This window comes from Aquarana catesbeiana, linkage group LG06 (genome assembly GCF_042186555.1).
Source record: "Aquarana catesbeiana isolate 2022-GZ linkage group LG06, ASM4218655v1, whole genome shotgun sequence".
Classification (NCBI taxonomy): Eukaryota; Metazoa; Chordata; class Amphibia; order Anura; family Ranidae; genus Aquarana; species Aquarana catesbeiana.
In genome coordinates, this window is record NC_133329.1 from 156122418 (window position 1) to 156148315 (window position 25898).

A 25898-nucleotide genomic window follows, 5' to 3' on the forward strand; every position below is an offset into this window, starting at 1 on the left:
ACTCCGTCTATCCTCCCAAATATTTTTATTGTGCCATCAACATGAATGGTGGTCTTCCTGGTCAGTAGGTAGGTGCAGGGTGACTTTAGCCAGCTATTGATTTAGGAAATGTTGAAATCCACATACTTAGGCACACTTTTATGTTTCATTAACAGATAACAGCTTTGTTACTTAAAGCAGTATTAAACCCAAAAACAAAAACATTATATTACAGTAGAACCTCGGATTACGAGCATAATCCGTTCCAGGACTATGCTCGTAATCCAATGTACTTGCATATCAAAGCGAGTTTTCCCATTGAAGTCAATGGAAACTAAAATAATTCGTACCACATTGACTTCAATGGGATGCAATACCGCATGCTGCCAGAGGCGGGGGGCGCTGGAGAGCCTTGGAAATGGCCGAAAAGGCCAGAGGGACACTTCGGTAGGCCTCGGCAAACCTTGCAAAGACTTCATTCACGAGCCTTTCCAAGGCTTGCTGAGGTCAGCCGAACTGTCCTCGGGCCTTTCCGTGCATTTCCGAACGGCGACTTTCCGCTCTGCTCCAGCGCCCCCCACCTCAGGCCAAAAGCGGGAACTGCACACTGCTTTTGGCCTGAATCCTACTCGTTTTGCGAGACACTCACAAACCGAATTAGGAATTTTAGAAATACAGTGCTCGGCGAAACGCTCATTAACCGTGTTAATCGCAAACTGAGGTTGCACTGTATATTACATCTTACCAATTCTTAGATGTGATGGCTGCATTAGTTTTCTTTTAGACCCCTTTCACACTGGAGGCGTGGCTGTGTAAGCGCTAAAGTGCCGCTAGTTTTGGTGCCGCTTTAGCGCTGTTTAGGCAGCACTTTTCGGCCGCTGGCAGGGCGCTTTTAACCTCTGCTAGTGGCCAAAGGGGTTAAAAATGTTTGTGTAGGGGCGCTTCTGAGGCGCTTTTCAGGCTCTTCAGAAGCGCTGGCCATTCAGTGCAATGGGCAGGGGTGGTTTGGGAGCACGGTATACCGTGCTCCCAAACCACCCCAAAGATGTTGCTTGCAGGACTTTTTATAACGTCCCCCAAGCGCACCGCTCCAGTGTGAAAGCACTCGGGCGGCAGTTTTCAGGCACTATTTATAGAGCTAAAACGCCATGAAAACTGCCTCAATGTGAAAGGGGTCTTAAGGCTTTTTATTTCCATCTGCTCATCTAACCAGTAAGACTGTCTTTCAAAAGAACAACCTGTCCCACAGATGTATCAGTTAAAGTGGAGACAAAATGACAGGGGTGCCTACAATGATCAGATTTTATTATTGCATGTAAAACCTTTATCCCAAAAGGAACAAAACTGTTTGCTGTAACTGCTTGAAAAGAGTTAGCTGGAGTTTGGCTTCAATTTGTTAGTGTATCTAAAGCTGCTAGTACATCTAACACTCCCGTCCCCTGGAGTCTCTCCGTTGCTCCTTCATCCAGAGTGAATGCACTCTAATACAGCAGTAATGATAAAAAAGATTGATGGGAAGTCACTTGGGTACCACATTCCCAATACAATAAACCTGGAAACAACTCATGATAATTATTATTATATGCGATTTATATAGCGCCAACAGTTTACGCAGCACTTTAATAATAATAATGGGATGTTATAGGTGCCAGCTGAATAGAGCACACAGTGAATGCTTAAAAGGTGGTTTATTACAAAATATATCAATCATTAAAAATCTCATACAAATACTATATTTAGGGTGCAGAGATGCTTGTAACAAATCAGATAAACCCATTATGTTGTTCATTTTGATTTTAAAAAGCGGGTACTTGGTTCTTGTCTGCTCTGTCTGCAGTCTGCTTATGTCCCTGCCGTAGCAATGGCTGCAGCTGTCTCAATGTGATATTTGACACCATACATCCTCCTTGAGTGGGAGTGATACATTCTTGTCAAGTAATATTTTTTCCTGAAGAAGCTCATCACGAAACGCGTTGAAAAGACTACAATAGTATCAACTATATTTTGTCATGGCAAAGTTTGATTAAATAAGTTTATCTGACAGATTAGGTTATGTCACAGTTGGCACTTTTAAATTCCTATAATACAGTTGTGCTCATTAGTTTACATACCCTGGCAGAATTGATGATTTCTTGGCCATTTTTCAGAGAATATGAATGATAACACAAAAACTTTTCTTTCACTTATGGTTAATTTTTGGCTGAAGCCATTTATTATCAATCAACTGTGTTTACTCTTTTTAAATCATAATGGCAAAAGCAACTACCTAAATGACCCTGATCAAAAGTTTACATACCCCGGTTATTTTGGCCTGATAACATGCACACAAGTTGACACAAAGGGGTTTGAATGGCTATTAAAGTTAACCATCCTCACCTGTGATCTGTTTGCTTGTAATTAGTGTGTGTGTATAAAGGGTCAATGAGTTTCTGGACTCCTGACAGACCCTTGCATCTTTCATCCAGTGCTGCACTGACGTTTCTGTATTCTGAGTCATGGGGAAAGCAAAAGAACTGTCAAAGGATCTGCGGGAAAAGGTAGTTGAACTGAACAGGAAAGGGATAGAAAAAAAGATATCCAAGGAATTGAGAATGCCAATCGGCAGTGTTCAAACTCTAATCAAGAAGTGGAAAATGAGGGGTTCTGTTGAAACCAAACCACGGTCAGGTAGACCAACTAAAATTTCAGCCGGAGCTGCCAGGAAAATTGTTCGGGATGCAAAGAAAAACCCACAAACTTCAGGTGAAATACAGGACTCTCTGAAAACGTGGTGTGGCTGTTTCAAGATGCACAATAAGGAGGCACTTGAAGAAAGATGGGCTGCATGGTCGAGTCGCCAGAAGAAAGCCATTACTACGAAAATGCCACAAAGTATCCCGCTTACAATACACCAAACAGCACAGGGACAAGCCTCAAACCTTCTGGCATAAAGTCATTTGGAGTGACGAGACCAAAATTGAGCTTTTTGGCCACAACCATAAACGCTACATTTGAAGAGGAGTCAACAAGGCCTACTGTGAAACACAGAGGTCGATCGCTGATGTTTTGGGGATGTGTGAGCTACAAAGGCACAGGAAATCTGGTCAAAATTGATGGCAAGATGAATGCAGTATGGTATCAAAAAATACTGGAGGAACATTTGCATTCATCAGCTAGGAAGCTGCGCATGGGACGTACTTGGACATTCCAACATGACAATGATCCAAAACACAAGGCCAAGTCGACCTGTCATTGGCTACAGCAGAATAAAGTGAAGATTCTGGAGTGGCCATCTCAGTCTCCTGACCTCAATATCATTGAGCCACTCTGAGGAGATCTCAAACGTGCAGTTCTTGCAAGAAGGCCCAAGAATTTACAGGAACTGGAGGCTTTTTGCCAAGAGGAATGGGCAGCTTTACCATCTGAGAAGATAAAGAGCCTCATCCATAAATACCACAAAAGACTTCAAGCTGTCATTGATGTTAAAGGGGGCAATACACGATATTAGGAACTGGGGTATGTAAAATTTTGATCAGGGTCATTTGGGTAGTTTCTGTTGCCATTATGATTTAAAAAGAGTAAACAAAGATATCATAAATTCTGCCAGGGTAAGTAAACTTATGAGCACAACTGTATATAATTATTTCTGTTTACGCTAATAAGGAGGTGGTTACTGGTCAAATCACCAGATGAAAACAGATAGAAAAAAAAAAAAACGATTGTAGCCACCACAACAAATGATTCGCAAGCTGAAATATATACATTTTTTAAAAATAAAATAAGTGAAGATAGCACTCAACCTGAGCAATTGGTGATAAACAAAATGAGAGCATCTTGTTGCAAGCAAATGTAAATGAGAAAATTAATAAAAATTAATTACACCACGCTCTCTATAGAGTATGTGATTTAAAGTGCAAGTGCTCAAAATCAATAAACAATCCCTACATTAAAAAATATATCAGCTCGACATCAGATCAGATCATCAGCTCATAAGCTCAACATCAGATCAATGGGTGTCATGGGATTTTGGTGAGTAGGATGTGTGGCGGGTGGTGATGGTGGTGGAAAGATCCTTGTTTTACCAGGACCCGGAATGAATCACAGGAATAAATCACAGAAAATTGAATGAACTTTTTGATTATATACACTATAATGCATATGCACTTGATCACTTTTTTTGTGACGTCACATATAATCTACATTGCAGATTATAATGACACTGATTCCCAGCAAAAAAAACAGATTAGAAACCACTAAAATCCAACCGTGTATCGAGATGGGAGATGTCAGCAGCTATGTGTTACATCTGCGTTCCACTCACTCGTACATACGGAAATGACGTAGTGTGCGTGGTTCCGTCGCGCGCGCTTCGTCCTATGACGTCCTCAGCGACGCTGAGGACGTCAAAGGACAAAGTGCGCACGACGGAACATGGTTGGATTTTAATGGTTTCTAATCTGTTTTTTTTTTTTGCTGGGAATCAGTGTCATCCTACCTCAGTGGTACACTGGGTAGGAATATACAAAAAAATTTTTTGGGACTTTGTTTTTTATATGCTTTTATAAATAAAGGGATTTTTTACGTTACTACACTATGGAAGCCCTTTTTTTGTCTTTGATGTATGAGGGTATTGCAACACCTCCATCAGCCAGGACCCACCGCAAACAACAGAGAGCAGCGACTTCCATTTGGAGTAATACATGCCCAATACCCCTGCAGGGGCACCAGGAGTCGGTGAGTGGGAAATCTGAAGGGGGAGCACAAAAGTCACCTGGCAGAGTTTTAAGCACTAAAGTCACCCCGGGAGTTCCTGACCTTATGCATACATAAATTTATTGGACTATTGTATACTACTTTTGATTTAAATACTGCAGCAAATGCTGGGCCCAGGCTTCACTATATGAACTGTAAAGTACTTATAAAGCCCACATTTGTTGAGTTATGTACGCATATGGATGCAGCTGATGCAAGCATAAATCTATGGGACTAATATATAAATACTTGGATATAGTCACTGTGATATATGCTATGATCTAGCCCTATTGCATCACTCAAGTTGTACCTGTGCGGTTGGTATAAGTTATAGTGTACTAAATTGGATGGTTACTTGTCTTTGTCCTATATAGTTGGCACAGTGTATATTAATATACACAGAGCGTAATATCTCTGGCAATACACTGCATCAACTTAGGCAATTTATCTATACAATATTCTGCCTACTTTTATACAAATTCACTCCTGCATACACTGTAATATATTCCATCATAACTTTAGGGATCCTAGGACCCCTCCCACCCACTCCTTACCAGTCACCAGGGTATTACACTCCACCTACTGACTGGGATGATATATTGGTGTGCAATATTGTACTAACATAAAACCACCCGTATGGTTTATCCTGCACATGCATTAGCATTTAGGTTTTCTAGGTAGCGCCAACTAACCCCCCTTTTCTTTTAGTTCATGTATGGTTAGCAGAGTACCCTTTGTGAGTGCTCTGAGTAGGGGAGGCAGCAACCTGTTCTTATACCATATAGGCCCACCCTAAGCGCAGTTTTTTACGTGTTATTGCAAATGTATAATATGTCCCCAACATATATATCTTTGGTCGGCTGGACCCGCGGGGCCGCACCGCCATTGCCATTGCAATTAATAAAAACAGACTTTCTTTAACAAGAAAAAATAATTAGCATATCACTAGCATGTGTAAAATAAGGTAAAACCTGATCAATTGGAATTAATATTCTAACGGCTCTGATTACAATACATTCAGTTTTGATTGGTTGCAACTAAATTACTGCATCCGCAAACAGATTTTATCATGTGCACTTTTTGAATAAACCTGTATTTTTTTTTTTAATTGATTTAATAGTCATTCAGTGTTTAAACAGAGAATAGTTTTAAAGCATATGCAAAAAAGGGCATACCAAGATATACAACCTAAATTACATTCTGGAAAGCTTTCGGAATAGTGCCTGAGCAATCTTTGCCAGTTCTGAACTCAGGAAATATTTACAATTAAATTGTCATAAAAGGAATATCAAAAGCACACTGGACTGCACAGATTACATACATTAAGATGAAAATAACAACGCTTACAAAAACTCCAACGTGAACCAGGCATCGGACAAATAACAGAATGAAGCTCAATATCCCATATAATGAAAGACTTTTCAAAAATATGCCGGCAATAAAAGAAAAACATGGACCAATTCTCCCATCTACAACATGGCTCTATAAAATGCTAGCAGAAAAACCAGCACAGAAGCCACTAATTGGGAGTCTGAATGGACCCCGCTGGTTATTGCACACTGCTGACCCCTTAAATAAGACACGATCGCTAACGTATTTTGGGGTTCACCACCTGCTTTAAAACGTCACTAAACCCATATCATAAAAAACTACCAAAAAATGATGTATTAAATGCGGTTCATACTCAGTCACTATGAGATTCCTTTTCTGTCGTCTGCAAAAAATACTGGTTGACCCAACTGTTTTCTATCTCCCCCTTCTGTCCAAGTCCCCACTGCAGTTGGGGATTTTGCAGAGCAGTGTTGGAAGCTCTGCACATGCTCAGTTTTCAGTTTTCTACGCGGAGCATTTCCTATCACATCTGAGCAGCCCATGTGACTATAGTCACATGTGGGCGTATACACAGTGGTAAATGACAACCCACTTCCTCCCTCCTCCTCCATGCCTACTAGCCAGCTAATAAGGATGAGCTCAGGCATGTTCACAACCCGCATGTGCAGAGCCCGCCAGGAAGTCGGCACTGCACATCGCTAATCACAACCAATTAGACATTTCTTGATCTCTGCAGCCGCGGGAAAATGTCTCACTGCCTGTGATTAGCGCTGTGCAGTTCCGACTTCCTGGCAGGCTCTGCACGTGCGGGTTGCAAATACGTCTGAGCTCAACCTTACCAGCTAAACACAAAATGGGAGTAGGATATTACATGTAGATTAATGGTGGCTTCGTCTTCCTCTTACTGAGGCAGGAGGGGAGTGACACAGCCTGTGAATGGCAGAAATCCGCCCACACCATGGTATTGCCAAAAAATAATAAAGACTTGATTTCAAATATATATGTGTATGACAATTTAAAATAGTTTATATTTAATATTAATTATTTATTTTTACTTTGTATTCCAAAGGCTGTTTTTTTTTCTTTTTTTGAACATTTGACCAGGAGCAGAGGATTAGAAGCTCCTCCTTCTTATGTTTCCTTGCAGACAGGCTGGGAAAGATCTGGGTCATATAATAGCTGTATACCGATTAGGAAAAAAGGTACTTAGATTACGTTTTAGTTAAAATAAGTACAGTGTCATCATCCATATACAGAAATAGAAGGGACAGTATAAATTAAACACTGTGTTTAGTATCACTTTAAAGTCCTATGAAAAAGCGACAGAGCCCGCCCCACTAAAAAATATAGATATGATCCAGCCTTCTCAACCATGTGTAAAAGCATCTATGCTCTCAGACATAAGTATAATTTCATCAGAGAATGTCTGACCTCTTGAACTGTTGAGGGACCATTCTGCACCGGAGCAGCCTGCTGTGTCCTTGTTTGCTGCGATGTAGTTGACACGCTGGCATTAAATAATGGTGGAACTTTGGTAACTGGATTTTGCGGATATGAAAATACATTGTTTGATGTTGTCGGAGCACAAACCTGCAAGGAAACCAGTTAGACAAAAAAGTCATCAAAATTATATCACGGATAGAAATAGAAAAATAGATTTCAGATACTTGTAAACAAACTACAAAATGAATTACAATAACCAAAAGGTGTCCAATATCCAATATCTGCAAACATGATCAGCTAACCCAGAGTTCCTCATGGCTGTGCATGGTTATCAATCCATACAATTTATGATTGCTATGCACTGGCTACAGAGATTTGATCAGCTTTATCAATACAGCATCACACTTGAAGTTGCTTCTGTCTGGGCCCTAGATGAGCGACAGAAAAACACTAAACTGGGTCTTATATGTGTATGTATATATATATATATATATATATATATATATATATACATACACACATACATACATACATACATACACACACACACACACACACATATATGCATACATATTATATATATATTTTATTTATTTCAGGTACTTGTATAGCGCCGTCAATTTACATATACATTGTACATTCAAATCAGTCCCTACCCTCAAGGAGCTTGCAATCTAAGGTCCCTAACTCACATTTATACATACTAGGGACAATTTAGACTACCTACCAGCATGTCTTTGGATATATATATATATATATATATATATATATATATATATATACACACACATACATATGAGATATATATATATATATATACACATACATACACACACACACACACACACACACACACACATATATATATATATATATATATATATATATATATATATATATATATATATATATAAAACATTAAAACAGATACATGATATAACATTCCTACAAATTCATGAAATAATGAAAGCTTGCCTAAATTTGCAAAACAATTAGACAGTTGTACAGACCTACAGATAACCCTTTAATAACCCATAATATTCCCATCATCTACAATAACTACGCATTTGCTAGTTTTATAAATCATCCTTGTACAGTTCCATATGCTGTACAACGTTAATTCTTCATAAATAACCTTTACATGAATCCCTTCCCCGCTAAACAGTTTAGGGGGAGAGATATGTATGGCAAAACATTATCTCCCCCTACTGGATATCAGAAATAGGACAGCTTTGATTATTTATATATATATATATATATATATATATATATATACATACCACGAATACACAGTACAGTAGCACCTCTTCATCGGTAAGAGACTATACATTTAAAATCAGTCATCAATTAGGCCTCATGCACACTGGTTTATTGTAAATGCGGTTTCTCCTGACAGAAGAAGATTAACATTAAAAACTCATCTAAGCTGCTTTTTAAAAAAAAAAAAAATAAAAAAAAAAAACGGGTGTTTATTTCACTAGCTAGAGTTTTTTAATTTATTCTGGCCAGTGGCCACTGAAATAAACGCTGAAGTGCTAAAATGCACCTAGTGCTTAAGCGCGTTTAGCATTTTTATGCCCCTGAGTACTGCTGCTCAAGCTGCTGGATCTGTGTTGGCGGGTGATGGGCTGGAGAAGATGTGTGGCTTGTTCTGTTCAAGATTAAGAGATTTTTGATTTGTCTGCTATATGACATGTAAATTTGAGAGGGTAAAGAGTGTAGGCTCTCAGTGTAGTGGGAGTGCATTTCTGATTTATTCGTTGTTTAACTGCCAAACCATGCTTGTGTCACATATATATACACATATGTATATATATATACGTTATATATGTTAAATAATTTTGGGATGTATGTGTATATGAGGTTTGCGTAAGCGCTGAATTTAGCACGAAACGCTGTGCATCACCCTGGGTTCCAGTTCACATGTGAGAGTCAGTCACTCACCTAGAGCGGTATTACTTTGGCATGAGTGTGCAAGAGGGCTAATAGAAATTTCTTGACGTAAAACAAGTCGATTAGGAGGACATTGAGTGAATCCAAATTAGATCTTGGGATACTGTATTTTATGTCACTTTAGTGGAAATACTTTAGATATTGGTAAAGAATTTGTATATTAGTGGGTAAACATAGACATGTAATATACCCAGTGCTGCATAAGTCACTCTACTTAAAAGGATAGTTCAACTTTACAAAAAAAAATATGTCTATGCAGGTAAGGGATGTTTGTAGATTAAAACAAACTGTGCAGCTCTGACTAAAGATGAATAATACCCTTGTAATAGGTGAAGGCCATTTACAAACCTTATGAAGGCTGACTGGAAAACTCTCAGGACATTGCTAAGTGAGGCCTAGTCATCACTGCCTACCTTCACAGGAGTGAGCTCTTTCTCGGATTCAAACCCCCTCACATGCACTTGCTCTTCTCTGATGCAGTAGCTCCAAGCTCAACATTTGAGAGCTTACTCCTGATGGTGGAGGTAAGCAGTGATGACTAGGCCTCACTTCGCAACATACTGGGAGTATTTCAGTCAGGCTTTGTAAGGCATGTATAGTGGATATAGAAAGTCTACACACCCCTGTTAAAATGGCAGATTTCTGTGATATAAAAAAATGAGACAAAGCTAAATCATTTCAGAACTTTTTCCACCTTTAATGCGACCTGTACAACTCAGTTGAACAACAAACTGAAATCTTTTAGGTGGAGGAAAGCAAAAAAAAAAAAAAATAATATGGTTGCATAAGTGTGCACATCCTTAAACTAATACTTTGAAGCACCTTTTGATTTTATTACAGCACTCAGTCTTTTTGGGTACGAGTCTATCAGCATGGCACATCTTGACTTGGCAATATTAGCCCACTCTTCTTTGCAAAAACACTGCAAATTTGTCAGATTGCTAGGGCATCTCCTGTGCACAGCCCTCTTCAAATAACCCCACAGATTTTCACCTGATCTGATTCAGGTCTGGGCCATTCCAAAACTTTAATCTTCTTCTGGTGAAGACATTCCTTTGTTGATTTGGATGTATGCTTTGTGTCGTTGTCATACTGAAAGATGAAGTTGTTCTTCATGTTCAGTTTCCTAGCAGAAGTCTGAAGGTTTTGTGCCAATAATGACTGGTATTGGGAACTGTTCATAATTCCCTCTACCTTAACTAAGGCCCCTGTTCCAGCTAAAGAAAAACAGCCCCAAAGCATGATGCTGCCCCCACCATGCTTCACTGTGGGTATGGTGTTCTTTTGGTAATGTGCAGTGTTTTTGCACCAAACATACCTTTTGGAATTATGGCCAAAAACTTCAAACTTGGTTTCATTAAACCATACCACATTTTTCCACATGCTTTTGGGAGACTTCAGATGCGTTTTTGCAAAATTTAGCCGAGCTTGGATGTTTTTCTTCATAAGAAAAGGCACCCACCTTGCCACTCTACCCCATAGTCCAGACATATGAAGAATACGGGAGGCTGTTGTCACATGTACCACACAGCCAGTACTTGCCAGATATTCCTGAAGGCCTCTTGGCAGCTTCCCTGACCAGCTTTCTTCTTGTCTTTTCACCAATTTCGGAGGGACGTCTAGTTCTTGGTAATGTCCCTGTTGTGCCATATTTTCTCCACTTGGAGACTGTCCTCACTGTGTTCCGTGGTATATCTAATACTATGTAAATTATTTTGTACCCTTCTCCTGACTGATACCTTTTAACAATGAGATCCCTCTGATGCTTTGAAAGCTCTCTGCGGACCATGGCTTTTGTTGTAGGATGCGACTAAGAAAATGTCAGTCAAGACCTACTAGAACAGCTGAACTTTATTTGGATTTAATCAGAGGCACTTTAAATGATGGCAGGCGTGTACTGACTCCTATTTAACATGAGTTTGAAAGCGATTGCTTAATTCTAAACACAGCTACATCCCCAATTATAAGAGGGTGTGCACGTTTATGCAACCACATAATTCTGACAAATTTGGAGTGTTTTTGCAAAGAAGAGTTGGAAAATATTGTCAAGTCAAGATGTGCCATGCTGATAGATTCATACTCAAAAAGACTGAGTGATGTAATAAAATCAAAAGGTGCTTCAAAGTACCTAAAAAGAAGTGCCTAAAAGATTTCAGTTTGTTTTTCAGTTGAGTTGTACAGTATATAGGTCACATTAAACGATGGAAAAAGTTCTGAAATGATTTATCTTTGTATCATTTTTTTTTTTTACATCACCTGACATTTTAACAGGGGTGTGTAGACTTTTTACATCCAATGTAAATGGCCTTCACCTATAACAAGGACTTTATTCATCTTTTGTCAGAGCTGCACAGTTTGTTTTTAGCTACATATGCTCCTTATCTGTATAGGCAGTTTTCAATCAGTTTGTATCAACAAAGGTTAGGAAAAGAAGAGAATCTCTTGAAAGGAAAATCCATCAGAGGTTCCAACCCTTCTCCTACCCCACCCGCTCCTCCATTTTTCCATTTATTCTCTCATCTGTTGAATCACTCACCTTTCTTGTTTGCTGGTTCTTGTTCAGCGCATGTGTTGTGAACTTGTCTTGAGCTGCAGGTGCAGACGGTTTCTGAGATGAAGGTGCTTGGACCAGCGCAGGAGCACTTGTGGTAAGAACAGGAGGCTGAGCTGTGCTTGCTGGTTGTGGCTGGACCCAAAACAAAAACATTTTTTTAAACTCGGACAGCTTAAACCAGCTGTTTTTATATATAAAAGAACATGGGTCATATTCAAATGAAAAAATATCTACTTTGCTAAAGACAAACATGGGGCACCTTTGACAAATCTTGATGATTATATTGTAATGTGGTTGTTATATTTTCCTGGAGCATTTTATTGACGTAAGAAAACTAATAAAGAAAACCAGAACAATATCAATAACTATCCCAAGCTCAATGCAACTAACTTGCTGATACAACATAGCAGTTGGCTTTTCACTTGCACACACACGCCATATTACATCGTTAAGAAATTGGATAACTGCACAAAATGCCAGGCTTATTTTACAAGAGCCAACCATCTAAGCAGCTCAAAAAAGCCCCACACAGGAGTTTTTTCTATAAGTTTAAAAATGCAACACCAAGTTTCCTTTTGTTTTCCTGTGACAACCCCCCCTCCTTCCTTATTTAAAAAAATACCCAAGGATGTACACATATTTCTCTCCATGCTCCAGCGTTGTTCCAATATCATTCGAGGTCCAGCGCCACCGGTCCTCTTTGGGCAGGACAGTTGCATCATTCTGCCCATTGAGGGTGCCTCTACACTGCTCTGGTGCAGTTTCCCCGCAGCAGTGTAGCCGCGGTTTTCGTGTGGGTTTCCCACGCTTTCCCATAGACTTCTATTAGATCAGGGTGTGTTTGGTGCATTTTCTGAAAGCGCACCAAGTTTTGCATGCTGCATCTTTGGTGAGCTTTCAGAAAATGCACCAAAAACACCAAACCGAATAGAAATCTATAGGAAAGCATTGGTAACCCTTACAAAAACCGCAGGTGCACTGTGCAGGACTCTTACTGTGGGACAAGCCCTTTATTGAAACCCCCACCCAGAGGTGAATCATCACGCAGTCTGGGCTCACAGTACTCCAGTACTAAACACATTACATTGTTACACAAGTGCCACTCAGTCCAGGAAGAAGGCCCACCCTATGCCATCATGGAAGAGGAGGATGCTTGGACCCCTTAATGTGCACTAAATAAATCACTTGAATGAATCACTGAAACACATGATAGGGATACTACTAAAGGGCAAAAAAGGTAAGGCAGAGATATCCCTATCTCCAAGTTTTACACTTGGGTTTCAAGTGCCTGAAAAGCAGCAAGGAACAGGGAGCCTTGGGCCAGTAAGTCTGGTGGAGGGCAAAGCTCATCCACCAGAAAAATAGGTCCGTGCACCACGTGCCAAATTGGTGCAAGGAGAATCAAACTCTCTTCTCCTCTTTAAGATCTTTAATGGAGGTATTGCATAAACCATTTGGAAATTAGTCAAAGCAATCAACAGAGCATCTACTGTGAAGGCTAGATACCTGGTCTAAGCTCAAGATTTCTTCAGTTGTTGAACCTAGAGACCAGGATGTCCAGTTTGAAGGAATTGGATGGTTCTTTGGACATTGCCAGACAAGAACCTGACTGAGGAATCCTTCAGCAAGGTGTCATCCAGGTAACCTTTGACATGAATGCCCTGGGTTCACAGAGAAGGGAATGCACTTTTGTGAACACTTTGGGTGCACAGGAGAGTTTGAATGGCAGTGATGCAAACAAAGTGCTTGTCTCCAACATCCAAATGCAGAAAGCGTTGATATGATGAAAAAATGGGAAACTCAAGATAGATATATTGTATGTCTAATGATGCAAGAAATTCCCCTTCTTCTAAAGAAAGCAATAACAGATCTTCTAGATTCCATCCAAAGATATTGAACATGAAAAAATCTGGAGCCAGTGGTCTGGGACATCTCAGATCCAGAGTGGGGCAAATGCCAACATGTGTCACACACACACACACACACACACACACACACACACACACACACACACACACACACACACACACACACACACACACACGGATGGGGGCACCCCTTCCTTTTGAGGAAGGCTTCTGGGAAGGCTTGGTAGGCTTAATAGGAAAAGCGTTAATCCTTGTCTTTGAGATTGACACGTGGGACCACTTTCTTTAAGTGGGGTAGAAGCGTAGGAGTGGAAGGTTTAGGCTACCCCTGTGGGGTAGGAATACATTAATTCCAGTAACTTCCTTTATGATTTTTTCCCAAAAAGGCATTCATCAAAAGGGCATTGACAGATCACGTTTCTAACAAGCTTGTTCAGCATACCAAGCTTGCTTTTAGCCATAAGAGATTCTCGAGACTTGTCAAACTACATTTTTAAGAATCTCAACACAAAACAATTGGGCTAAAGACATCAACTGTAAATGTTCTAAGTCTTCAAAGAAAGGTTCCTGGGCTCTATTCAGGCATCTAGTCGATTTAGCTATTGTCTCTTATGGCATTAGTCTGGAAAATAGACATGGCAGCAACAGCTGGCTGCAGGGCTGGACCTAAAAGAGCAAACAAGTCATTTAAAAGGGCTTCAAAATGACCAAATCAACAGAATCATGAACAAAGGGAACATCCTCAACAGAAACTCTAAAGTGTTTATTAGGGACAGAAAAGGCAGGGTCCACTATCAGAATAGACCATTTCTTTTTAAAATCCTTTTTCATGGGATAAATATCAGCGAAAAATGTAGGAGTGCAAACCTTTATGGAACAGCAAATCAATCTACATATGTAGGAAAGTCTTCTTAGATTTAACCAGTTTCATATACGGGCCATAGGAGTTTGCTTTAGCTATGGAGAATCAGGTGCTGTTTGACTAAAGTGTACAGAAACTTGGTGCTGAAACACGGTTTTCCCTCTCAGTGTAAATCAGAAATAAATATATAAACAAGGGCCCTTTTACACTGCCCTGTTGAATAAAGAGCTTTGATGCATTTTTTATGCGTTTTCTGGACTCGTGACTCCCAGCAGGCAAAGGAAGCAAACAGAAAAAAAATCTAAATCAAATCAATATTTGGTGTGACTACTCCTTGGCTTCAAACCAGCATCAATTCTTACACTTGCAAACTTTCTAAACTTTCACAAAGTTTCCTACAAAGGGATTTTGTAGGATTAGATTCAGATGTATGATTAATCAATTATATTAAGCAGGTGCTAATGATCATCAATTGTAGGTTGAAACCATCATTGACTGAAACAGCTGTGTAGGATGCTTAAAACTGGGTGAGGAACAGCAAAATTCTGCTACCAAGGTGAGGTTGTGGAAGACAGGTTATGTCACAGGGCATACATCATGACAAGAATGAGCACAGCAACAAGATACAAAGAAGTTATACTGCATCAGCAAGGTCACTCCCAGGCAAAGATTTCAAGGCAGACTGGGGGTTTCAAGATGTGCTGTTCAAGCACTTTTGAAGCACAAAGAAAAAGCAATCGGTTGGCCAAGGAAACAAAGCACCAGATGAGACATCATGCTTACTTCCCTTGACATCAGAAAATGTCCAGCAGTGCCATCAGCACAGAACCGGCGGAAACCAGTGGGACCCAGGTACACTCATCTACTGTCCAGAGAAGTCTGGCCAAAAGTAGTCTTCAAATAAGAAATGTGGCCAAAAAGCCATACCTTCCATATGGAAACAAGGTTAAGTGACTCAACTATGTACAAAAACATAGGAGCTGGGGTGCAGAAAAATGGCAACAGATACTCTGGACTGAGGAGTCAAAATTTGAAATATTTGTCTGTATCAGGAGGCAGTTTGTTTGCCTCAGGGCTGGAGAGCGGTACAATAAGAGTGTCTTTGAATGCAACAATGAAGCATGGTGAAGGTTCCTTGCAAGTTTGGGGCTGCATTTCTGCAAATTGAGTTGGAGATTTGGTCAAACAATTGTGTCTTCAATGCTGAGAAATATAGGCAGATACCTATACATCATGCCATACTATCAAGGAGGTGTGTGATTGGCTCAAAAATTTTTCTGCAGCAGGACAACGACCCTAAACATACAGCCAATGTCATTAGGAACCATCTTCAGTGTGTTTTGGCCCCAACAGAGCACTAATCTCAACATCAAATATTTCTGGAATAACATGGAGACAGAAGGAGGATTTGAGGCTGCCTATAACCACAGATGCCAGATCTGTGGTTAGTTCTCCAAGATGTTTGAAACAACCTACCTACCAAGTTCCTTCAAAAACTGTGTGCAAGTGTACCTAGAGGAAATGATTCTGTTTTGAAGACAAAAAGGTGTAGATTTAGATTTCTCTTCTGCTTTTACTTTCCATTTTGTTAAATGCTAAAAAAAATAAACACCTAATTAACACTTCTATTACTGAAAGCATTCTTAATCTACAACATTTTTGTCACACCGGCCTGAAACTTTTGCACAGTAGTTTATGCAATATACAGCCTGTACTGTGTATTGACATTGGTTACAATGGTCCTAATAAGACATTGTCAGAACATGGCAAGGACCCCCCTTCCCATACATTTATTTATTTCAGGTACTTATATAGCGCCATCAATTTACGCAGCGCTTTACATACAAATTGTACATTCACATCAGTCCCTACCCTCAAGGAGCTTACAATCTAAGGTCCCTAATTCACATTCATACATACTAGGGACAATTTAGACAGGATCCAATTAATCTACCACAGCATGTCTTTGGAGTGTGGGAGGAAACCAGAGTACCTGGGGGAAACCCACGCAGGCACAGGGAGAACATGCAAACTCCAGCTAGGCGAAATTGCAATCCACTACACCACTGTGCCGCCCAATACATATGTTTTACCACTATCTGTGCTGAAGGCAAGACCATTCAGCAATTCTAATGAGCAGCATGCATTCTGACTTCACTGTTCTTGTGACTGGAGAAAAAAATGCAACCAATATAACGGTGTCCCCCTCAAACATCGGAGTAAACTTAGACCAGGTAAGGTCTCTGCTTATAGGCTTTTACATTAAAGCGGAGTTCCACCCAAAAATGGAACTTCCGCTTTAAGGGAAGGTGACACCCTGACATGCCACATTTGGCATATCATTTTTTGGGAGGGAGCGGAAACACTCTTTTTAGAGGGGTTCCAGCTCCCATTTCCTCCGGGGGGCGCTGGAAGTTCACCTCTCCCCCCTGGTCACACGTCACAGGTCCCAGATGATTGCCCGGCCAGTCACAGCGTGCCGCACGGCTCACGCATGCGCAGTGCATGCCAGGCTGTGAAGCCACAGCCGGGCACCCACAGTGACAACGTCGGTGCCACAGAAAGGAGGGGGAGACGAGTGGGGCTTCGTTACCCCGCATCGCTGGACCCTGGGATAGGTAAGTGTCCGATTATTAAAAGTCAGCAGCTGCAGTATTTGTAGTTGCTGACTTAATTTTTTTTTTTTTTTTTAAGCAAAACTCTGCTTTAAGCATTTAGCTCACTGGTAAAGCTGGCCACACATGCTGTTCTATGACTGTACAACATCCTTAGATTTACCAACATCTCAGTAATGTGAGTCTACCTACCTGATTAGATGTGAATTGAATGGATTGTTTACGCAGGCTCACTTACTGCACAGCTGTTGGGAAATCAGAAGACGACTGTACACTGTCAATTTAAAGTGGTTGTGAACCCCTCTATGCAACCTGTACCTATAGGTAAGCCTATAAGGCTTACCTATAGGTACTGTAAAGATCTCCTAAACATGCGCCGTTTAGGAGATATTTACCTTGCAGTGCACTGATATCATTGGCACTTGTGCTGTAAAGAAACGGCCCTCCATGCCGTTTCTTCACTAGCAAGTGCCGTGACTGATGGCTCCCATGTGCATGCACGGGAGTGACGTCATGCGACTTGGGCCAGTCACAGAGCTGGAGTCCGTGGCCCCGGAAGGAAGAGGGGCGAAGATGGATGCGGCCACCAGCGGGGACGGAGCGGGCTTCGTTTGCAGGTAAGTGCCACATATAGGGCTAGTATGCGATGCTTTTACTTTGCAGGGGAAAGATAGAGGAAGTAAAACCCATCAGGGTTTACATCCTCTTTAAGGAATGTCATCAGCATAAGACCACTGAGTTTTGGTCTCAAATATTACATTTTTAACAGACAAATACAAAGTTGGTAGTCATATGAAAGCTAACCTCAGAACTGTATTGTTCTGGGCTATACCATACCACCGTAGTTTGCTATGAATTAGTCAGAGAGTGACAGAAAAAAAAAAAGGAGAGATGAGCTAACCAAGCTTCCTATAAAAATGTATACAGAATAACAAAGCTACTCATCATATAAATGCTTAAAACAGCATTGTCATAACTTATACATTAATTACTTTGGTGAAGTTTTAATTGTTATTTGTTTTTATGTCATTATGGTATAGATACTAGAACAGAAGTCAATACTATGAAATAACCCCAGGGACAAAGTAATGATCTGCATGGCATTGTTCACTTCTTGAATGCTGGGAGGAAAAAAAAAACAACTAAATCTTTTGGGGTTTGTGAGGGAAGGGATGATATGCAAATACCATTTTCTAAACTAAAGTTAATTTATCCAGTGAATAAGAATTATTGGCATATGCTTTTCGTGCTTCTGAGAACATTCTTTGCACACTAAAACACCCGATTGACTATAGCTTGTCGCAATTAGTTTAAAGGCCAAGTTCATCTTTGGAACATGTTACATGTTTTTAGGGTGGAACATGTAAAACGTTCCAACTCCTGCATCCTCCCCCCTCGGGCCCCAGAAACCCCTCCCTGTGACAGTGGGCAGGGATCCTCTCCCCATACCTGCTGTCATAATTTACAAAAAGATTTCTAGTAGAAGTTCTCAATGAACTGCTTCTAGATCTTAATGAACTGCATGGATGGTGTTGAGCGTCCTCGTAGTCCATTCTTTTCTCCTGCAATTCAGTAACTGCCTGCCCCTACGAGAGGTACAGGCAGACAGTGTACTGAGAGTCTGCAGAATTCTGGCATTACACCTGCAGTCTGCTAATCGCAGGTGCAATGCTTTAGAGGCTCCAGTGTAAAAAAAAAATATTTAAACCTGCAAAAAAGTTTGCATTGCTTTTTTTTTTTTATAAAAGTAGAACTTTCCCTTTAATTTAATAGCATTTCACACAAAGGGGAACAGGGTGATACTTTTATAGCTCTTCCCTGAAAATGATGTATGCCACTAAACTGTGTTTATTCTGCAGTTTAAAAATATTACTTCTTCTTTGTGTCTAATACAAAATTTAGGAACTGACTTTATGCAGTAACATAATTGCTTACAATATAATAGTAAATTACTGCTATACATAAAGGAAAGGAAAAAGTACACACCTGAACTACTGACAACTGCATTGCATTGGTAGTTTTGATAGAGACAGGAAGTAAAATCTGAGCGGTTGGAGTGGTTAACAGTGCCTGAGACTGAGCTACCACAGCTTGCTGTGGTCTTTGAGAAGTCACATAGAATTGCTGGATAATGTTCTGATGTTCAGGATTGGGAACTTCATGTTTGATGACAACAGCATTGTTGGCAAGAATACTCTGGCCTCCAGTAGTTACTGTGGGCTGTCCTATCAAATGGCCACTCAAAATAGCTGGAGTAGAATTCTGGCAGTCAGACATAGAGTTCTCCTCCTTAATATTAGCAGTGAAGTGCTTCTGATCCACATTTACCAAAATCTTAGAACATGGCTGTTGCTGGCCACGTTTTTCTACTTCAAGCTGCATCTTCAAAACTTCAACAAGCTTCTGCTCCTGTTCCAACTTCCTCTTAAGCTCCTCGATCTGCTTTTCTTTTTCTTGAAGCTTCCGGTCCTTTTCTGCAGCATCTAAGTCCATGCTTGTAGTGCTAACACTGGTAGCCCCTATGCTGTCCTCATTAATACCGACTCTAATGGGTGAAGCATTCATGAACTGAGATGGTGACATCATGGTCATAATTTCAGCAAAAGTGTCAGTCATGTTAGTGTCTTCAGTGCTAAAGTTGGATTGTTCAGAAGGGGTAGGAGACATGGGTAATGGGGAGTTCATGGCATCCACAGATGCTTGGCTGCTTCCATTTGTAGATGAGGCTGTCTCTATATTCATATTTTGAGCAGAACTACTAAAAGTTGCTGCAGTAAATGTAATTGTAGCATCTTCTGTGGCACCACTACCTGTAGAAGCACTGGTTGCTGGGGTGGCAACTGTTGAAGTGTTTGCAGTTACACCATTATTATTTAAATCTTGGTATGGCTTCAAACGTTCAATAAGATCTGTTTTTGTGCCAGATACTGGCAGGCCTCTAATTTTCAATTCCATTTTAAGTTCAGCAACCTGAAAAAACAAACAAAAGTAAAGTAATAAAATATGAGTTGTACACAAATGCTTTGCATGCTCGTGCAAATTTGTTAGACATTTAGCTAAAAAGAAATAAGGCAGGCCATACATGGGTCGAATTTCGAAAATCTTATCTAAGAATTTTCATTCGTATTTCGCACCATTAGTGGGCTGCAGCAACAGATGATTTTCGTGCGGCAATCAAATTTGAGTAATTGGACATGTTGGAAATTTTTTGAAAAACTAATGATTTCCTAATCAATGATGGGAGAATCGTGCGAGAAATGTAATAAAAAAAGAAATGCGCATGCGCAAGAAAAGAAAATTCCTGGAAAGAAAAGAAGATTCCCAGCCACTTCTTTTCTGTAGGACATGAGGTGAAAATGAAGGCTTGGTTGGCCAAATTTCAAAATCAATGGTGGCACCATTGGATCACAAAACGTATGAATTTTCTGATATTCAAAAGGAAATTCTTTCCAAATTCGACCATGTATGGCCAGCCTAAGAGATACTAGTTACATTTTAAACTTAAGAGATATGTGATCAATGGCACTGCCTTGACATTTTTTCACTACATTATTAGTCTATTTAACACAAAGTATATGCATAAATGGGAAGCCAACGACTAGGTGCAAACATGGAATGCTACCAAATCATACTCACAAACATCTGTGCTATAGAAACAAACTACAAAATACCACTTCGATAGTACCTGGAACTGAGTTACACATGAATCCCCACACTGCTTTCGTGGCTGCTTGAATCAGGGACCTTTGCCTATATTTTATAAACATGCCCCCTGGTCCAATGGTTATGGCATAGAGTATATAACATACTACATATGCTGTTCGAACATTCAATACAAAAACATTCTTATTAGGCACTGCTGAATAAGAAACTCAATAGGAGATCACCAAATACCACGTCAAAACCAATGTCCCACATGTTTATGGCCATCAAATAGGTTATAGTACAGTCATGGACAACCACAACTGTCATATGTTAAGACTCAAAACTCCTGAATTATGATCGATGAAACAATCAGTCAAGAAAATATGGAAGCCCTAAGTCAAAGACTATTTGCCAGCAGACTTGGTTAACTTCTTGAAATATTGCTTATATCACCACAAACCCACCTCTCTTTATCCTTTTCTATTAACCAATACAGTCTTATCAAATGGTGAATAAATATAATATACATAAACAATCTCAGATGTATCTAGGAACATAGCTTACAGAAAGTATTGTAAACTTATATTCTAATAATTATATTATATAATAATTCTATAGTAATATAATTCTAATATGTATTAAACTGTAATTACTAAAAGCTAATAATTTTATTAAAAAGATGGGTAACAGCAGTTTGCCAAAATCCAGCATAGTAAATGGAAAGATAATTAACCTGTTGGGACACTGGACGTAGTAAAAATGCCCCAAAAATCATCAAAGTACACAGGGCAGTATTACCCTTTTATAAAAGTACACACTTCAATAGGGGATGTCCAAAAAGAAGGTTTGAAAAGGTCTGGCATTGCTGCTGCAAATGCATGCACTATTAAAAACTAGAAAAGGTTTTGGCTGGACATACACTAACTCCTTCTTTCATGTTTCCCTTTACTTGTCATTTTCTTACAGATTTGTTTACTATATGCCTAACCATTAATATTTAAACTTCTTTTGTTTTTTATTTGTTTTTCTTGAGTACCATTAAATAAAAGTGCAAACTTGAAAGAAAAGAGACCTTTATTTCATTGCTAAATATCTTCTCAATGCTATGTACCAGAATCATATTAGTGTCATCAACACTGATGAAATAATTAACTTTTTCTATTTTGATCAGAGTTAAAAAAAAAAAAAAAAAAAAAAAAAAAAAAAAAAGGTTTTATGTTGTCTATGTTTAGCCACTGTCTTGGGTCCTCACTGGATAGATAAATAAGCAGCAGGAGCCATTTGCTCCCGTTGCTGTCAATCAAATCCAGAGTCAGGGCCGAGTCCTGCTGTCTGTGTCAATGGACTCAGCAGCGGGACTCGGGAGCATGCCTGCACGAATGTCCCCATGGAATGGCGACTCTCCGTGGGGGGCACTTAATGCCGAGGAGGAACCAGGAGTACCAACCGGGCAACCCCAGAAAAGGAGGCTCGGGGCCGCTCTGTACAAAACCCTTGCACAAAGGAGGGAAGTATAACATTTTTTAAATAACAAACAACTATCCTTTACAATCACTTTAAAATGGAAGTAAACTTCCATCTTTACGTTTTACCTATAGGTAAGCTTATATTAAGGCTTACCTATACGTAGTGTAAATCTATCCTAAACATGCACCATTTAGGAGATATTTACTGTCCTAGCAGCCAATTACATCACTGGCGCATGCGCTCTGAAGGAACTGCCGCCCGTGCCATTTCTGCAGAACAGTGTGCCATGACTGGCGGCTCCCGCACGCACGTGGGGGAGTGACGTCATCGTGGCTCTGGCAGGTCAGAGAGCCACAAACCCGGAAGGAAGACCAGGTATACATGGATGCCGTCTCCAGCGATGGCATTGCATCATTGGAAGGCTTCGCTTTCAGGTAAGTTTCACATAATGTGCTAATATGCGATGCACTGATCTGTGGCTTTGAAATTGCGCTGAAGTAGCACGATTTCAAAGCCGAAGTGGTGTGAACCAGGGCTGCTTGAAGTCTTCCCTACTTATACTTCTGGATTTCACATGTTAACTACAAACCCCTGTAGCAATTAAGGTCTACTGGGGGTTCTGGTTTAGCAAGTCCTCCAAAAACCCAAAGACTTTTTTGTTTCAGTTACAAGCATGTTCAGTATCTCACAAAAGCGAGTACACCCCTCATATTTTTGTAAATATTTTATTATAACTTTTCGTGTGACAACACTGAAGAAATTACACTTTGCTACAATGTAGAGTGTACAGCTTGTATAACAGTGTAAATTTGCTGTCCCCTCAAAATAACTCAACACACAGCCATCAATGTCTAAACTGCTGGCAACAAAAATGAGTACACCCCCAAGTGAAAATGTCCAAATTGGGCCCAATTAGCCATTTTCCCTCCACGGTGTCATATGACTTGTTAGTGTTACAAGGTCTCAGGTGTGAATGGGGAGCAGGTGTGATAAATTTGGTGTTATCACTCTCATACTGGTTACTAAAAGTTCAACATGGCACCTCATGGCAAAGAACTCAGAATCTGAAAAAAAAGAATTGTTGCTCTACATAAAAGATGGCATGCCAAGGCTATAAGAATATTGCCAAGACCCTGAAATGGAGCTGCAGCACTGTGGCCAAGACCATACAGCGGTTTAACAGGTTCCACTTAGAACAGGCCTTGCCATGGTCAACCAAAGTAGTTGAGTGCACGTGCTCAGCGTCATATCCAGAGGTTGTCTTTGGGAAATAGACGTATGAGTGCTGCCAGCATTGCTGCAGAGGTTGAAGGGGTGGGGGGTCAGACTGTCAGTGCTCAGACCATACACCGCACGCTGCATCAAATTGGTCTGCATGGCTGTCGTCCCAGAAGAAAGCCTCCTCTAAAGATGATGCAAAAGAAAGACCGCAAACAGTTTGCTGAAGACAAGCAGACCAAGGACATGGATTGCTGAAACCAAGTCCTGTGGTCTGAAGAGACAAAGATAAACTTATTTGGCTCAGATGGTGTCAAGCATGTGGCGGCAACCAGGTGAGGAGTACAAAGACAAGTGTATCTTGCCTACAGTCAAGCATGGTAGTGGTGGGAGTGTCATGGTCTGGGGCCACATGAGTGCTGCAGGCACTGGCGAGCTACAGTTCATTGAGGGAACCATGAATGCCAACATACTGTGACATGCTGAAGCAGAGCATGATACTCTCCCTTCAGAGACTGGGCCGCAGGCAGTATTCCAACAAAACGACCAAACACACACACACCTCTAAGACAACTACTGCCTTGATAAAGAAGCAGAGGGTAAAGGTGACTGACTGGCCAAGCATGTATTCAGACCTAAACCCTATTGAGCATCTGTGGGGCATCCTCAAACAGAAGGTGGAGGAGCACAAGGTCTCCAACATCCACCAGCTCCGTGATGTCCTCATGGAGGAGTGGAAGAGGACTCCAGTGGCAACCTGTGAAGCTCTGGTGAGCGTCATGTCCAAGAGGGTTAAGGCGGTGCTGGAAAATAATGGTGGCCACACAAAATATTGACACTTTGGGCCCAATTTGGACATTTTCACTTAGGTGTGTACTCACTTTTGTTGCCAGTGGTTTAGACATTAATGGCTGTGTGCTGAGTTATTTTGAGGGGACAGAAAATGTACACTGTTGTACAAGCTGTACACTCACTACTTTACGTTGTAGCAAAGTGTCATTTCTTCAGTGTTGTCACATGAAAAGATATAATAAAATATTTACAAAAATGTGAGGGGTGTACTCATTTTGTGAGATATTGTATGCGAGTGGCAATATGCAAAACAAATTATTGCTATTATTTACCTTCATATCATCCAGGTTAGAAGGCAGGGGCCCTGCTTTTTTAAACTGCACACTGTTTTGTCTGCTCACTGTATTCTGGACTGAGGCGGTGTTGTTGTTCACATTGTTGGTTGCAGTGTTTCCATTGTTTGGTTTGTCATTCAAGGACCTGGAAAAAAGGCAAATTCAAATTGTGATTTCCAATTTACCACAATCTATTTAACATAGTACTAGTGAATTTGAGTGCAGAAGTACAAGATCGGAAAAAATAAATCTGAAACAATATGACAGCCATAAAAAAAATAAAAATAAAAATGTAAAAGAGGGCTCTTTATAAAGGAAAGGTATTGCCTTAACTGGACAGTAATGCACCAAACACTATGTAAAGAGCATGTCTTTATTCAAAGTCTTTTCCATAAACCTAATGTTGATGACCGTGATAAGCCGTGATAAATTCATATCATCCAGGGCCTCAGGGTTTAACACTTCAGCAAGAAGTTTCTGTAACAGAACATTTGGTTAAAAAGTACACAAAAAGATAACCCAAGGTAGGTGCAACTGCATTTAAAAAAACATTTTTTTTTTTGCTAGAAAATTCCTTAGAACCCCCAAGCTCTCTCTCTAATATATATATATTTCCTAACACCCTAGAGAATAAAATGGCGGTCGTCGCAATACTTTGTCACACCGTATTTTTGCGCAGAGGTCTTACAAGTACACACTTTTTTTTTGGAAAAAACAGTAACGTTAGCCCATTTTTTTTTTATATTGTGAAAGATAATGTTACGCCGAGTAAATTGATACCCAACATGTCACACTTCAAAATTGCGCCTGCTCGTGAAATGGCGACAAACTTTTATCCTATTTATTTAAAAAAAAAAAAATTGGATTTTTATTACAGCTTACCTGTAAAATCCTTTCCTTGGAGTACATCATGGGACACAAAGCCTTAAGTAATTACTTAATGGGTTATAGGCCACCTTCAGGTGATGGACACTGGTTATACCCAATCAAGGAAGTTCACTCCCTATATAACCCCTCCTCCTTCCAAGAGCACATCAGTTTTTGTAGCAAAGTAATATACTTAATCCCAAGAGGGGCGGCACCTCTGTGTCCCATGATGTACTC

The 25898-nt window shown here is 40.2% G+C and overlaps 1 protein-coding gene across 15 annotated transcripts in view; it reads right to left on the reverse strand.

Moving 5' to 3' along the window:
* MRTFB (myocardin related transcription factor B) overlaps positions 1–25898 on the reverse strand; it is a 501337-nt gene that overhangs the window by 41660 nt on the left and 433779 nt on the right. For all 15 annotated transcript variants that reach the window (XM_073591089.1, XM_073591093.1, XM_073591099.1 and 12 more), the window contains 4 exons: positions 24792–24939; positions 19324–20307; positions 11975–12124; positions 7474–7632 (listed from right to left, as the gene is read on the reverse strand). In XM_073591089.1, the coding sequence (XP_073447190.1) occupies positions 7474–7632; positions 11975–12124; positions 19324–20307; positions 24792–24939 (1441 nt within the window). The remainder of the gene's footprint in view (positions 1–7473; positions 7633–11974; positions 12125–19323; positions 20308–24791; positions 24940–25898) is intronic.